The sequence below is a fragment of the Chiloscyllium punctatum genome, chromosome 34 (assembly GCF_047496795.1).
Source record: "Chiloscyllium punctatum isolate Juve2018m chromosome 34, sChiPun1.3, whole genome shotgun sequence".
NCBI classification, from domain to species: Eukaryota; Metazoa; Chordata; class Chondrichthyes; order Orectolobiformes; family Hemiscylliidae; genus Chiloscyllium; species Chiloscyllium punctatum.
In genome coordinates, this window is record NC_092772.1 from 14,287,495 (window position 1) to 14,305,189 (window position 17,695).

Below are 17,695 nucleotides of genomic sequence, written 5' to 3' on the forward strand. Positions count from 1 at the left end.
GAAACATGACACAGCTACTTCACTTCTGCCTTCACAGAAAAATACATAAACAAAGCCTTCCCAGCAATAGGAGAAAACATGAGTCTGAGGAGGAAATGATGTGGAATGAAACTAGTAAATAAACTAATTTGGAGAAATTATTGGAACTGAAAATAATGGGCATAGAAAAAAAAACAACACAGCTTGATGAAATGGGAAGCATTTGAGAAACTCACTGGTAGATTAATTAAAGAAAATACAATAGAGGCATTGAACTTGGATTTTCAGCAAGAATTTTAATAGAGTCCCAAGCCTAGTGTGCAAAGTAAAAGCACATGGGATAGGGGGTAATATATGAACATGGTGTTAAAATGGGAGTGTTGACAGGAAACAATGAGGAGGAATAAATGGATGGTTTTCAGTTTGGAAGGCTCATGAGGCATCGTAATGATTGGTGATGGGGCACCAGATATTCACAATACATCTCAAACATCTCGTTGAGGGAATCAAATGCAAAGTTTCCAAGTCTGCTGACGGAACTAGGATTTTGAAAGTGAGGAGGATGTGAATAAAACTTAAAGGAGATTGAAACAAACGGAGTGAATGATTAAATATGTGGCAGATGAAGAGCAGTGTGGATAGATGTGATGTTGTCTACTTTGTTGTGAAACACTAAAATTCCAGCCAACCATTGGAAAAGGGAGTGGTTGAGAAATGTCGATCTATGAAGGGAACTGTACTTTTCTTCTGTTATTGTTTAGACAGACATCTGAGTTCCATGCAGAGCAGTGAGTTCTGAAGACAGAAGCCAATACAGGGAATACATTGGCACACAAACCAGTGTACACAGACCCACCAAGTGGGGAGCTGTAACATTGAAAAGGATCTGGGATCTCCCTGTACACCAGTCACTGAAAGCAATATTGCAGGAGCAGAAAGCAGTCAGGAAGATAAATGGGTGTTGACCATCATTTCAGAGGGACTGGAGTCCAGGGGTAAGGGTGTCTCAGTGCAGCTGTACAGGCCCTTGGTGAGACCTCAACTCGAACATTGTGCAGTATTGTGTGCAGTTTTGGTCTCCGTACCTAATAAAGGACAAACCTGACATTGAGGGAGTGCAGCGAAGGATGACCAGACTGATCTCTGGGATGACAGACTTTTTGTGGAGCAGAGTTTGGGGCAACTGAGCCTGTATCCCATGGGGTTTAGGGAAATGAGTGGCGATCTCAGTGAGATATATAAAACACTGACAGGGTGAGTTAGATTGGAAGCAGTGATGATAATTCCCCTGGCTGGGAAGTCTAAAACAAGAGGCCACAGTATTAAATACAGATGGATCACATTGCATTTAGATACGAATAAATGTCTGCACTCAGAGACTGGTGAACCTGGGAATTCTCTCTCATATAAGGCTGTGGAAGACAAGGCACTAAAGACTAATAAGGATGTCTAGACACCAAAGGATGGGGGAGAGAGCAGGAGTATGGTGTAGAAATAAAGGGTCAACCATCATTATATTGAATTGGATAGCAAACTCGACAGACCAAGGGGACGACCGCAGTTCCTATTTTATAGCTTCACAAGGTTAATCACATTACGGGGTGTGTAAAGTGTGTGGGGAAAGTGCATTCAGGAGATGTTCAGACATTAACTAGAATGGGGCAGGCTCAATGGCCTATTACATTCCCGATGTTTCTGTGCGGTTTGTGGGAAAGCTCTGTAAATGTTGTCACAAGTTCGCAGATGTTTGGAACGACGTCTCTGCTGGCTCAACATGACTGTCTTTCCCGTTCCCTTTTCCATACCGAGGTTGGGGGCTGGATGTTCTGTCAGGTTTTATCCTTTTAGACTTTAGAGCAGTTTGATACAATAGAGTGTCTTGCTTGGCCTTTTCAGAGACCATTGAAGAGTGCATCACATGTCTGTGTGTCTGGAGTCACTTTTAGGCCAGACCAGGAAAGCACGGGAGATTCACTTCCTGAAAGTACATTGGGGAAGGAAATTGGTGTTTACAATCGACATTGACATCAAGGCCATTGTTACTGACACCAGATTTGAGATCTCGATATTTTATTAATTGTTTTTAATTTCCACCAGCTGCCAGAGCATTAGCCTGGTCTGGATTATTCATCCAGTGACTTTTCCAAAACACACCATCTCCACATGGGGACCGATCGGAAACCACACTGAGCAAGTTTATGTCTGTGCTGCTTGACAGCTCTATCAAAACGAACTCCCAATTTGACTATCATGATGAGACTGAGAGGGTTGTAATTGTCCAGATTGTAATTATTCCCCGACACTGAGTAATTTTCCACATTGCTAGGGAGATGTCAGAGTTGTAGCTGGAAGGAAACCGCTTCCCCAGGGGCACGGCTTGTTGTACAGCACAAGTCTTCAGTCCTATTGCAGGAATGGGGTCAGGACTCATTGCATTTGCCTCTCTACTGTGTTCAGCTTTTTCTTCATGGCACGTGCAGCGAATTGAATTGGTTGAAGACTGATCTGTGATCCTGTGGGCATCATGATGACGGTGAATTGAATCATTGACTCAACACCCCTGGCTGAGGATGGTACAGATACTATTTCCTTGTTTTTTACACTGATGTGCAGAGCTGATCCATTGATAGAATGGGGATAATTGTGGAGCCCTCTCTAACAGTTAGTTGTTTAATCGACTATCACGATTTTTGGCCGAATGTGGCAGGCTGCAGAGGTTTCATCGGGGTGTATTGACCTTGTGACAATTTCTCTCTCTCGATCATGTGATTTGGTTTTATTTGATTTGATAGGATCCATTGTCGCATGTATCTAAGTAGAGTGAAACTCTTTGTTTATACACAGTTCTGGCAGATCATAGTGAGAGTTGGAGCTGCCTTTTTTTAGAGACATGGAGTGGCCGAAAATTAAAAGTCTACTTCAGCTGTCTGTTTCTGAAGAGCCACAAAATAGACAGAAATTAAAATAGATTGCTTCAGCATCAGTGAAAAAAGGGCCTTTTAAAAGGGAATTATTCCAAAGCAAAAGAAAGGATAATCTGATTCGCAAGATTCTGAAACATGCCAATATAGTGGTAAAGAAGGTTCTTTTTTAAAAAAAAAATGATGATTTGTAACAGAACACAGATGAAAAAATGAAATTGTAGCACAAAAACTTTGAAGAATCACTACAAAAAGTAACTTATTCTGATCTCAGTAAGGATTATTTTCATCCACAAAAATAGCATCTCAAGTTATCTTTCAGAAGCTAGCTTTGCCTTTGAAACTGTTTACAATAGTAATAAGTTCTAGTTAAATATTTGGTAAATAATCATGGACACAGATTTCAACATAATAATAAAACCTTAAAGAGATGCCTGGCTTGTCTTGTCGAATTTGCGAAGAAAAAGGTTAACCGTGGAAATAATAATATTACGTATTTTGTATCAGAATCAGCTTTTTACTGTAAAATGTGATCACGGAATTTGATAAGAGATAGCCTGCCCATTGGAGAATAGAATTCATGCAATCCTTCAAGATAAACAATGAGGTATATGACTGAAAAGAGCAGAGCCCCGAACTTTGGAATGCATTATAGAAAGATCCCAAGGCCTAGAGATAACAACAATCGTTAAACATCCGAAACAAATAAGAAACTTGGGCTGTCCCTGGGAGTGTCCAACAATGATAAGTTGTTTTACAAGATTGGTTCTGCAGAAGGGGAGTGGAGTGTACACTGACAAAGTTGTGTATGATCATTGCAACACAGAACGTATAAAAATACTGTCTTTTTACTGTAAACTCGAAGTGTGTCATTGATTTGCCGTCTGATCTGAGCTAAAGATTAAGGAAACGATTGTCTTCTCATGTCAAAGCCAGATTTGAGGAAGATCCTTTGTTATTCTCCCAGCATTAACCAGGTTTTGCTTGAATTAATGTCCATTCCGTGCCTGTGTCCTGTCTGCCTCCAGAGTCTTTGACCCTCGCTGGGGAATCTCGCTCCTATAATAAGCAAGGACATACAGATCATAGGGTAAAGGAAAAACTTAGACTGAGACATACAGGCTACACCAGAAAGGGTATGCTATAGGCAACATCAATGTGAGCAAGATCAGCATTATTTGAAGTTAGAGAATCCATTCCTCAGTTTAATAATGGGCTGGGAAGATGCTGTTCATGAGCCGCTGGTTTGTGTGTTCAAGATTCTGTATTGTCTCCATGATGGAAGAGATTGCAGGAGATCCAGGGTTCGATGGGTCTTTGATAATGTTGTCAGCCTTTCTACGGCAGTGAGCTGTGTCAATGGAGACAATGGATGGGACGTTGGTTTCCGTGATGGCATGGGCTGTGCACACAACCTTCTGTCATTTCACTTACTGTCCTGGGCAGGTCTGTGGCCACACCAGGTCATTATGCACCCAGATAGTTTGCTGTCAGTGGTGCATTTGTAGACATTGGTGAGGGTCCTTGTGGACATGTCAAATGTCCTGAGCAGCCAGAGAAAGAAGAGGCGTTGTTGTGCCATCTCGGCTATCACATCTACATGGGAGGTCGTTTATCTTCACTCCAAGCAACTTAATGCTTTCCACTCTTTCAACTTCAGTTCCATTGATGCAGATGGGGGCATGTTCTCCTCATTTCTTTCTGAAGTCATTGATCAGTTGGTTAGTTCTGCCGACTTTGAAAGAGAGGATGGTCTCAGTGCAGCATATCACTAAGTCCACTATTTCGGTTCTGTATTTTGACTTGTTATCATTACATACCTGTCCTACTATGATGGTGTCATCAGTGAACATGTAGATGGCATTCGTTCAAAATTTTGCAACACAGTCGTGGGTGTACAGGGGTATAGTAGGGGGCTGAGGACACATCCTTTGGGATTTCAGTGTTGAATGTTATCATGGAAGAGACACCCTTACCTATTTTCACTGATTGTGTACTGTGGGTCAGAAAGCTGAGGATCCAATTTCAGAGGGCGGAGCCAAGACTAAGGTCAGGGAGTTTGGTGATCAGTCTGAAGGGAATAATGGTGTTGAAGGTGAACCTATAGTCAATGATCAGGAATCTGATGTGGGTGCCCTTGTTGTCCACATGTTCCAGGGATATGGCACCCGCTATGGACCCATTCCACTGGTAGGAAAATTGTAGGGGATCGAGGCAGGCTGGGAGACTGGAACTGATGTGGGCCATGACTAGACTCTCGACGCATTTCACTCCCCTCAGTCTCCTGCGCTCTAAAGAGGAATGTTCCAGCTTATCCAACCTCTCCCTATGACTCAGACCCTTGAGTCCTGGCAACATCCTTGTAAAGTTTAAGTTTAATACCATCCTTCCTACAGCAAGGTGACCAAAACTGAACACAATGCTGTACTTGGACATATGGACATATTTGGAACTGCAGGTTTTACTCTGCTGCCAATTATTATGCTGCTGTGATATTGCTTTTTATTGTTATTCTGAAATCTTATTATTCATTGAATCCTCTGACGGTAATCCCCTCCAGTTAACGTTCTCCTGACTGCGTGAATTTGAATCAATCTATTTTGTTTGGACTGATATTTTGAGGCCGCTGTATATCAGAGAACAGGAAGAGATGATGGATGACTGTGCAGTGTGTGTCCTTTACTGGACCAGCTTGTCTCTCCGGCACCTGAAGCTTTTATTGTGGACCAGAGTACCTCAGAATCGTTACATGACAGAAGGAAGCTATTTAGCTCATTGTAGGTCCATGCACATAGAACATTACAGCTCAGTACCCACAACATCCTTCAGCACTGCCGACAGATCCACCGACCTTACTGACAACCGTAAATTTACTAACTCATCCTTCTATACCCTCATTTAGGTCATTTTCAAAAGGACAAACAACAGTCACTCTAAAGCAGATCCTTGCAGTATACCACTAGTGACTGAAATCCAGGATGAACATTCCCCATCAACTACCACCTTCTGACTGCTTTCAGCTAGCCGATTTGTGATCCAAACGCTAAATCACCCACAATTCCACGTCTCCATATTTTCTGGGAGATAGTAAGGACTGCAGATGTTTGAGATCAGGGTCGAGAGTGTGGCGCTGGAAACGCACAGCAGGTCAGGCAACATCCGAGGAGCGAGGAGAAAATGAAGACTGCAGATGCTGCAGACCATAAAACTGATTCTCGATGAAGGGCTTACAAGAGAAACATCAACTTGCATGCATCTTGGATGCTACCTCATCTGTTCTGCTTTTCAAACACCACACTCTCCATATTTTCTTCAATAGCCGACCATGGGGGACCTTATCAAACGCTTCACTGAAATTCACATACCTCACTTTACTCTTATCCACCTGTTTGGTCACCTTCTCAATGAACTCGGTAAGATTTGTGAGGCATGACATACCCTTCACAAAACCTTGTTGACTATTCCGAATCAAATGTTTCCTTTCCAGATGATAGTAAATCCTATCTCTTATAATCCTTTCCAACACTTTACCCACAACCAAAGTAAGACAGGTATATAATTACCAGGGTTGTCTCTTCTCCATTTCTTGAACAAAGGGACAACATTTGCTGTCCTCCAGTCTTCTGGCACTCTTCCTGTAGACAATGGCGATGTAAAAATCCGAACAGTTGGTTGCGTAAACTCCTCCCTAACTTCTCAGAGAATCCTAGGATAAATCCCATCTGGCCCAGGGGACATATCTATTTTCACACTCTCCAGAACTGCTAACATCTCGACGTTACGAACTTCAATCCCGTCTAGACTAATAGCCTGTTTCTCAGTATTGGCCTTGACAGCATTTTCTTTTTCCAATGTGAATCCTGATTCAAATATTAATTTACAGCCTGTCCTATCTCCTCAGACTCCACACACAACTTAACACTACTGTGTTTGATTGTCACTAATCTTCATTTGGTGATTCTTTTATTCGTGACATGCTGATAGAAAGCTTGAGGGTTTTCCACGATCCTACTTGCCAAAGACTTGTCATGCTCTATCCTGGCTATTCTTAGCTTTTTTAAAAAGTCCTTCCAGGCTAACTTGTAACTCTCAAGCATCTGAACTGAGCCTTCATGTTTCATCTTTACATAAGCCACCTTCTTCCTCTTGACAAGAGATTCAACTGCTTCAGTAAACCACAGCAGCCTCACTCAACCATTTTCTCCTTTCCTGGCAGGTATAAAATTATCAAGGTCACACAGTAGCTGTTGTTTGAAAAAGCTCCACACTTAAATTGTACCTATCCTCTGCAGTTTCCTTCCCCATCCTATGCATCCTAAAACCTTTCCTAATCGCATCATAATTACCTTTCCCCCAGCTATAACTCTTGTCCTGCAGTATACACCTGTCCCTTTCCATCGCTAAGGTAAACATAACTGAATTGTAGTCACTATCAGCAAAGTGTTCACCTACCTCCAAATCTAACACCTGGTCTGGTTCATTACTCAGTACCAAAGCCAATTTGGCCTCGGCCCTTGTTGGCCTATCAACATAATGTGTCAGGAAACCATTCTGCACACATTGGACAAACACTGACCCATATAAAGTATTTCTACTGTACCATTTCGAATCAATATTTGGAAAGTTAAATTCTTCCATAACAAATGCTCTGTTATTTTCGCTCCTATTCAGTATCATCTTTTTAATCCTTTCCTCTACATCTCTGGAACATTTCAGACGGCAATAGAGAACTTTCAGCAGAGTGACCTCTCCGTTTTTGTTTCTAACCTCTTACCATACGACCTCACTAGACGAGTCCTTATCAAGCATCCTTTATACCAACGTAATGCTGTCTTTGATTTTCAATGCCACGCTAACCTCCCCCACCCCAACCACCACCCCCTCCCCACTGTTAGTACTTTCCTTTTTTTCAATGTAGCATCTAAACCTCGGACCCTACAACGATCAGTCCTGTCCCTGCTCTATCCATTTCTCAAAAATGGCCAAAACATCAAGCTGTACAACAGCACAATTTGGAAACAGGGATGTTAAACGAGGGTGAGTTGGATAGATCAGAAGACAGCATGAGGGGAGATAGACAGGAACGAACAGAAAATGGAAGTTTTATTTAGAAATTCTCACGGACTGCAAGGCCTTTATCTATTGTCATACCGTTTGAGCACTGTGCGGATACTGGCTGTGGTCCCAGAGCATTTATCGCCAATAATATCACAGAGCTGAGTTGCTGACAGTTAAACAGAGTCCAAAAGGCCAAGTGATTTTTTTAATTTTTCTACAGTGAGAAGGTGATTTAATTTAAATAGACTGGGTGAACAGCAGCAGGAACTGAGAACCCCCTCAATACTGAGATAATGCGCCAGAGAATCTCAATGAGGTGGATCAATGACAGAGGGGAAATCAGCATCTCAGCTGTGGGCCAAATAATGATTGAGAAAGATTGCACACCACTTCCGTGGTTTTCTAATGCACATTTCAATTTATGTAGCTCAATATCACGAGTGTATCTTATTTCTTCGTACTTCCCATAGTTTAGTACGGACGGAAAATCATTTTGTCCCCGTATTTTGTGTTCAATAAACAGAACTAATACGGTGATAAAGTCCATGTTTTTTTTAACTTGGTTTACATGATTGGACCCATCAGTTGGTCAGCAGGTTGGAGGAATTGTTGAAGGCCTTCCAGCACTCAGGTAGCTGAAGGGCCTCTTCCCAGTGTGGACCCGCCAGTGCTTCAGCAGGGAGGAATTGCTGAAGGCCTTCCCACACTTGGGGGAGAGGCCTTTCAGCTGTCCCAAGTGCAGGATGGCCTTCAGCATTTCCTCCACCCTGAAGCACTGGTGGGTCCACACTGTGGAAGACTTAACAGACTCTGAGAACGTTCCTCTCACTCCACGCTACTCCCCATTTCGATTGAGAGAGAGAGAACCAGTCTTTAACTAAACTCTTCCAACATTTACACAGTGCATTTGGTGTGTGATCATACTTCACGTTATCCACCATCGCGACAGGAGCCACAATACCTTCATTCTAAAACAGATAACCATTCCCACCAGCTTCTGATCCCCACAGAGAACATGGGTCTGTCTTCCTGGAGATGGAAGATGCCTCATTGAGGCTTGGCACAAAACATTTGGCTTCCTTCCTCACTGCCGGCAAAAAACGTTAAAGAATCATTTGTTCCACAGGCAATGGAGCCACGAGGAACATTGTGAGCAGTCTATGAGTGCAGTCTCTGCTCCGTTCGTTTTCCAGGTTGGAGCATCAATGACACCCTCCTATTCCTGTGTAAGTGTCTCGAGGGGTGAATGGTCTCCTCCTGGTTCCATAGAACAGGTTTAGGGGTCTTACTGGACTCTGCCTGTTCCTGTTTAACAGTTCAATGTGCTGACCAGATGCCTCCTCTTCCTGTGGAACAGGCAGGAGGATTGAATGGGCTGTCCCTCTTCTTGATCAGTCATTTCGATGGGCTGAATAGTTTCCACATATCCGGATGTAACCAGCTTGAGGTGCTGAATGAGCTCCTCTTTTAATTGTGGAAATGTGCAGTGCCTGGCCTTTCTGTTACATGAAAGTTACTGGCACTTTAACAGCATGAACGTGAATGTTGTTTGGGTCTTGCTGAATATGGACACAGACCGGTTCAGGAGCTGAGTGGGGACAAAATGTTCTGAATATTATGTGATCTTCAGTGATCACTCCGCTTCTGATCTTGGGATAGATGGGGGGCGCCGGGAATGGGGGCACATAGACGATGACGAAGGAGCTGAAGATGTTTGTGCTGAGAAAGTTAATCTGAGGATCTCCTGAAGAGATGTCCCGGGACTGAGAGGATTGTCGGCCACTGACCACAAACATCTTCCTTTGTGCTCTGAAAGACCCCAACCAGTGAGGAGGTTAGACCTGATTCTCATTAAGCTCAAAAAACTAGGTGGTCCCGATGACATCCTCAGTCAACTACTGCCTTGATATCAAGGCCATTCACTCTTTCTTGAGCCCCTGTGTTCACCTCTTGTTCAAATCAATAGGTGACGGTGTATGTGCAGAGTGTTTTCCTCTCACAGAGGGTACTCAATGTCAGGAATTATCTGGACTAGAGAGTTAGGGGAGCTACATCGCTGAAAGTATTTATAGAGGTAGTACATGAATCGTTGACCTGTCAGAGAGCTGAGGACTGTGAAGAACTGGGCATTAAGGAGGAGTTAATGCTAACAGTAGATCAGCCATGATCGTATACAATGACTTGATCGTCCGAATTACCTATTCCTGTTCCTTATGTTTTCATTTTCTGTAATTTCAAAGTAAACGTCTGTAATTTTCCTGGATGTACTGTTATTGTATGTTGTAATCAGAGCTAGCAAAGCATTTTTGTGAGTGAGGTATGGAGCTTTATTCATAACGAATCCTGGTCTAGACCAAGACCAATAAATGAAGCCCAAGTTGCAGTGAGGGAGCACTCTGTAAACAGACCAGTGGCGTCTTTCAAAACCAACCTGGATTTCCAAATAACATTTTCCAATCTGTGCGTGACAGTTGTGAGGGATTATTTGAGATCCTGTGTTACTGTGGACCAGGTATTTGGAGCAAGTGGCCCCCATCTGCACCTTGCAGGAGCTGTGAGAGGCTGAATGCACCATAGTAACCCGGGACTGTGGAGCAAGAGTGGGTCATCAGACACTTTGTCATGGCTCTACCATGCACTATGATCTGATTAAGGTCTCAGTAGCACTTTTCTATCAGTGTACCATTTCCCTACATTCATTTGTCTTTCAAATGTCTTACATAGATAATTCTGAACAAATGGAAATATCCAGGCATCACAATCTTCTGTGGAAGGGAATTCACACCTTAACAACCCTTTGTGAATCTCTTGTTCGTGTTCTGACGAATGTTGGAGGGTCACTCATGTCTTTTCCCACTCCTCTATTGGTGAAAGCAAATTTTAAATGTAACCAGTTGAGTGTTGTGTCCAATGATATAGGTATCGGACTGGGTAATTTTCTGGAAAAATCAGAGACACAGAAAGTTGAACTGTGAACAAATGGTAAAATGATAGAGTGTCCCAAACATGTTTCTGACTTCGAACTTATTCTGCTCACACAAATGTCTGGGAAAGCGGATTTCTTCCCAGAACAGTTGGATTTGACTGAATTCCCTTTGTTTTGAGCTGTATAGAGATTCCTATGAATCCTCATCAGGAATCCTCCGCGAGTGGTAAAGATGACTCAGGATTTTTGTGCTCTTACACCTTGTTTTCAGGCAGAACAAAGTAAGAGAGAGAGAGAGAGAGAGACCAATTGGGTGCGGCTTCTGAAGCAAGTAATATTTTTCTCCGTCTCTGTGCGGAAAAATTCAAGAATATCAACTGAACACCAAACTGGACCATGTGCACTCTCCATGTACATTCTCTGGAATGGATGATAATAGACTGTATGCTGTATGCAGCATCATTGCTGTTGTTGGTGCACAGTGCCTTTAATTAGCAAAAGAAAATAATGTGCCCGTTTTATGATTTGATGAGATGCTTATATGCATCTGAGTAATTTTTTAAAATGGGTCGGTATCTTCATAATATTTGTGTTAATACCAATGCATCTCATTCAAAAGGGTATTATCTAGCTTTCGTCTTCTTAACAAGAGAAAATATGTAGCCAGCTGAAAGACTTCTCTGAAAATCATGGTTCAGTAAGATTTTTCATCTAAGATCTAAACAGATAATCCCTGATAACAAAAGACCTTCATTTCAGGAATGAGTAAAGGAAAGCATCTTTAAACATCTTTGAAAGGAATTGTATCCGTTTTTTTTAGTTTAGAGGATCAGAACTGCACCCAATGTATCTGATGTGGTCTCAGCAATGCCCTGTACAGATACAGTGAAATATTCCTAATTAAACCCAATACCCGTTGCCACAAACAGCATCATTCTACTTACCTTCTGAATCACTTGCTGCATCTGCAGACAGACTTCATATGATTCATGTACCAAGATTATGAAAAACATCTGCATCACAGAGTTCTGCAATCTCTCTCCATTTAAATTGTTCCCGACTGCAATAGACAACTCACAATATATTATTTCTGCTGAGGGTACGCTCACTAACCTTCCCTGTCTACATCAAAATGCAGATTCACTCCCTCCATTTGAAGATCTATTGAATGATCATTTTGGTGTACGAGGTAGTTCAGCTTTGATCCATTCAGTCCCTTCATCGAGATATTTTACATAGATTATTGATCATTGATGACCCTACAGTGATCGCTGAGTCAAAACTAGTTACAGTTTTGTTTAAAAAGATCATATATCACTACTATCTACTTCCTGTTAGTGACAGCATCTCTGTTCCTGTGCAGCAGTTCAGGCGGGTTGAATGGCCTCGTCCTGGGCTGTGTAATGTACTCAACGAGCTGAATTACTTCATCCTATATTCCTGTGTAATTCTTTGGAGGGGCAGAATGGTCTCCTCCCGTCTAATTGTAACGATCCAGTCAGGCTGAATGGAATAGTCTGTAATCGCACTCAGTGGTGGATTGAGGGAACAACACATGGGGTAGGGACAGCAGTATATGTCTGTAACTGCATCGAGTGGTGGATTGAGGGAACAACACATGGGGTAGGGACAGCAGTATATCTCTGTAACGGCCGGGAGCGTGGATTGAGGGAACAACACATTGGAAAGGTGCAGCAGTTGGCCGTTTAGCGGCACCATTCAGAATGGTCATGGCTGATCCGAGTGTGTCTGACCATCCGTCTCCTGTCTGTTCCCAATAAACTTTGACTCTCCTGTCCAGCAAAGATCAGTCAAGCTCAAACTAAAATACCTGAATTTACCGAGTCTTCACTGCTCCCTGAGGATGAGGACACCACAGATCGCACAACAGTAAACGGAAAGGGACATCCTTCTTTCATTGTGGGATACATTTTTTTTAAAACTGTGTCAACCTGATATCAAATCACTGCCCCTTTTCAGATATAGTGGTACAATAACTAGGAATAGACATTTACCATTCTGCCATCCAATCTTTTCCCACATTACCACTGACTGGTTCCAATCAAATATGCTGCTGCTGCTGTCTCAGGAAGAGAATACCAAATAGCATAACACCACACGAGCATTAAAAAAGGAGCAGAATTAGACCATTTGGCCTATCGAGTCTGATATACCTTAAAGTCATTTCTATAATGTTCCTCATCATCATTCTCTTACCTTCTCCCAGAATCCTTGATCTCCTTATAAATCAGAAACTAATTTATTTGTGTCTTAATGGCACTCATGTCTGTGTCTTAATGTGTACTTAAGTGTATGTTTGTCCATGGACTTGTTACTTTTCTATTTGTGTGACTAAGTCTGTCTGTCTTTATATCAGCCTGTGTGTTTCTGTCTGTGTTTGTGTCCATTTGTGTGTGACTGTTTATGTCTTTGTGTGCTTCTCCGTGTGTGCATGCTTATCTCCTTGTATGCATTGTGCATGTTAGTATATTGGGGTATTTACCAATACGTCTGTGTATTTCAATACCTGCATCTCTGTGCAATGGGGCATCTGTTCATCTGCAAGTGAGAGAGATGAGGTTGGAACTGACAGTAGGTTTGAATTGAGAATTGCTCTTTACTAAACACTGCTCCTTATTCGGTTGGTGGGACGTGGATGTTTCCGAATCTCCACCCAAGGCCTACTGGTCCTCTCCAGCTCTCTCCAGGTTCCTCCCACATATCAGGGTAGGGGTATGAGGGAACGGATATCGGGCACTCCCCCACCCGGCTTGGCCCGTTCTGTCCTATTCCAGGCTGGTTCTCCTGGAATGGGAGAAAGGGAGGGAATGAGTGAGGGTGGGAGTGGATGGCCCTTCTGTTAGTGCTGGACTAGGTGAGGTGTGACATGGAGCCGGAGGGAGTCTGTCCATAGTGTTGTATCCATGTAGTGCTATTAGTGTGTGGGGCTATTGCATCAGGGACAGGAAATGTGGGGGAGGGAAGGTGCTGAATTCAACAGTGAGAGTGGTCGTGCTTGAGCATTTTTGGAGTGTGAGTCTTGGTCGAGGGTAGGTGTTATAAGAGACATACAGTGAGTGTGAGGGAGCAGTGAGAATATACGGAGACACTTATCCTGACAGAGCGGAATGGATATTGATGCTTGTCCTATATTGCTGGACCTGTCTTCAGATCATCTCAGCATCGAGGTGAGCCTCCCCAAATGTCTTATCCAAGTCTATCACTAATAACGACACAGGCTCTGTCCCTCAGATTCCACAGAATGAGTTTGGGTGGGTCTTACAAATAGCAAGGAGAAACAAACTTGTTGTGTTATATATCTGAACCAAAACTGTCACGCAAATATTTTGCATCATATGCTCTGGAAATTATATATGCAACTATACTCAAAGGGAAGCTATCAATACTGATATTATCGCTGGGCTCTTAACCCAGAGATCCAGGTAATGTTCTGGGGACATGGTTTCAAATCCTGCCATGGCAGATTGTGGAATTTGAATTCAATATGTATCTGGGATCAAGGGTTTATGATGATCAGGAATCCATTCCTGATTGTTGGAAAAACTCATCTGGTTCACTAATGTCCTTTAGGGAAGGAAACGGCTGTTCTTATCTGGTCTGGCCTGTATGTCACTCCAGATCCAAGCCAACGCTGTTGACTCTTAACTGCCGTCTGGTATGGCCAGTAAATGCTGGTTATCGAGCTAAGCCCTCATCCTGTGAACGAGTAACAAATACTCGTGGATCCTGCAGTAATAATGGGTGGTATCAAGTTGCATCGAAACTGAGTTAACTAAGTGACTGCTAATGTTGTGAAAAATAAATTCCTTGAGTGTATATCAGGTATGTTGGAGAGTATGTTGTGAACCAAACTAGAGAGCAGATTATTTCGGATTTGGTGTTGTGTGATACTGATTAAGGATGATCAGCCATGATCATATTGAATGGTGGTGCAGGCTCGAAGGGCAGAATGGCCTACTCCAGCACCTATTGTTTATTATCTATTGTGTGATCGGAAAGACTAATTACTAACCTTGCTCTGAAGCAGCTTTGGAGGAATAGTGACATTAATATGTTATATTTTACACGGCGTCTGCATTCAATGTGGAATGTGTGAACATTCTGGTCAAACATCATGGAAGCCCAGAGGTTAGAGGGTCAAGTTCACTCCAGTGAATTGGGAAAGAACAACATAACATTCAGTAGGAGAACAATGGTTGTTAGACCCATATAGTCTTACCGCACGGAGACAGGCCATTCAGCCCAAACTGGTCCATTCCGCACAAAATGTCCATTCACACTAACCCCATTTCCCTGTATCCTTCTAATCCTTTCCTACCTCTGTATTTGTCCAAATGTATTTTAAATTTTGTGAATGTACCCGCCTCAACTACTTCTGCTGTCAGCTCATCCCATATGCATACCACCCTGTGTGTAAAAGAAATTGCCCCTCAAGTTCCCTTTTACTCTTTCCCCTCTGACCTTAAATTTATGCCCTCTAGTCCGTGACTGTCCAATCCTGGGGAAAAAAGACTCTATCCATGCCTCCCGTGACCTTATACACTACTATCAGATCCCCCTCAGCCTCATACATTCTAAAGTAAAAACTCCTAGCTTATTCAACCTCTCACTATAACTCAGACCATTGAGTCTTGGCAACATTCTTCGTAAATTTCTTCTGCACTCTTTCCAGTTTAATAACATCCTTTCACGAGCAAAGTGAACAAACTTGAACATGACGCTACAAGTATGGACTCGCCAACATCTTGTATAACTGCAACATAACTCCCTAATTTCGATACTCAGTGCTCTAACTGATGAAGGGCAGTGAGTCAAAAGCCTTTTTCAGTGCCTTGTCTACCTGGGACTCCACTTACAGAAAATCGTGCACCTGAATTCCCAAGGTCACTCTGTTCCACTGCACTCCTTAAAGCCCTGTCATTCGCCATGAAACTCCAGCTTTCTAAAATGCAAGAACTTACACTTATCTGAATTAAACTCAAATTGCCATTTCTCTGCCCAATTCTCCACCTGATCAAGGTACTGCTGCAATTTCTGAGATTTCTGATAACCTTCCTCACTGTCCACGACACCATGTATTTTTTGGTCACCTTGAAACTTACAAATTATACCTGTACATTCTCATCTAAATCATAGACATGTGTAATATATGAATGTATGGTCCCAGCACCGACCCTGAGGCATTCCACTCGTCACAGGCCTCTAGTCTGACAAGCATCCTTCCACGATTACCCTCTTCTTCCTATCATCAAGCTAATTTTGGACCTAATTTGCCAACTCCCCCTCAATTCCATGTGAACTAACCTTCCAGAGCAGCGTACCATGTGGAACCTTATTGAAGGCCTTACTGAAATCTATATATACAGCCATGTCCTTGCCAAAGTTACTGGTCACTTCATCAATGCAGTCTAACAAACTTGTGAGCCATAATCCTCCATTCACAAGGCCCTGTCTTTCCAAATGCATGGATATCTTCTCCCTCAGAATCTTGTCAAATAACTTACCTGCTACAGATTTTAGGTTTACTGGTCTATAGTTCCCCGGTTTTTATTTGTAGCCCTTCTTGAATAACAGCACAGCATTCACTCCCCTCCAGTCCTCCAGGACCTCACCGATTGATGACCGATGATGCAAAAGTACCAACCAGGGCCCCCGCTATTTCTTTCCTGTCCTCCTGCAGTGTTCCTGAATATATATGTTCAGGACCAGGTGATTGATAGAAATACTACAAAGTCTGAAAAATATGTCTATTTATTTCAGGTAAAACACCCAAGAGTGAGAAAGTGAGTTAACAATGATTATCATAATAAATTAAAGATTACACGAATCACAGGAAGTAACTTCAGAAGAATTCCAGACATTGTGGAATCCTGAGAATTCTCAGAAAATTAAGATCCAGAAAAGGAGGGCCATGAAACGGGTAAAGAAATCAAAAAGCGAACATGCATGCAGACAAACACGAACACAAAGACTGCATAAATCTATGATATATATTTCAAAGGAAAGCGAAAAGCAAAGTCAAATGTGGAAATCTGCAATCAGGAGAGACGAGCTTATTATGGATACCAGGGAAATGGCCAAGCAAATAACCAGTTACTTTCTATCTGTCTTCATGGAGGAAGATCCAGAAAATCACCCAGAAATACAACGTCATTATATAGGACTTGTGGATCGAAAGACATAAAGTCAATTTATATCAGTAACAAGGCTCTACTTGAACATGCAGCTGGATTGAGCATTGCTAACCTTGACAAACTAGATGTACTTCATATCAAAATCTTCAGAAATAAACCACTAATTGAAGTATTAATTGCACTGTCGATGACTGTGTTCTATTACTCAGTGCATTCTGCATAGTCTGGAACCAAGCACTATGGATGTACGGTAGTGATCCCAGCATCTACAAAGGGAAGAAGAGATAGTGTGGAGAACTACAGACCAATTAACTTGACATTGTGGGGAAACTGTTGGAGTCTATTATATAGGATGTGATATTCGTTATTTAGAAATTAACAGCAACATTGGAAAGAATCAGTATGTATTTCTGAAAGGGAAATTATACTTGACAATCTTTGGAATTGTTTGAAGTTGATTCTTACAGCATAGATAATGGGGAACCAGTACAATTGGCACATTTTAGATTATCAGAAGGCTTTCTATAAGAACTCACACAATGAGTTCATAACTGCAATGAATGTGAAGGGTATTTGGAGGAATATATGCAAGTGGTAAGTTAAAGTTTGGATTGCATTGCTTTAAGGGAGGCAGAATATAGATGGAAAGACATGTT

General features: G+C 42.3%; 1 protein-coding gene across 2 annotated transcripts in view; it reads left to right on the top strand.

Moving 5' to 3' along the window:
- Positions 1-17,483, top strand: part of LOC140458769 (uncharacterized) — a 135,833-nt gene extending 118,350 nt beyond the window's left edge. Inside the window, exon 6 of one of the 2 annotated variants that reach the window (XR_011953672.1) lies at positions 16,666-17,483. Coding sequence is in view for 1 of the 2 variants with exons in the window: in XM_072553414.1 (XP_072409515.1) it covers positions 2,077-2,194 (118 nt within the window). In the remaining variant the exon portion in view is untranslated. Of the gene's footprint in view, positions 1-2,076; positions 3,328-16,665 lie in introns of those variants that run through there. The other variant, XM_072553414.1, reaches the window with a different exon arrangement.
- Positions 17,484-17,695: the final 212 nt, after the last annotated feature.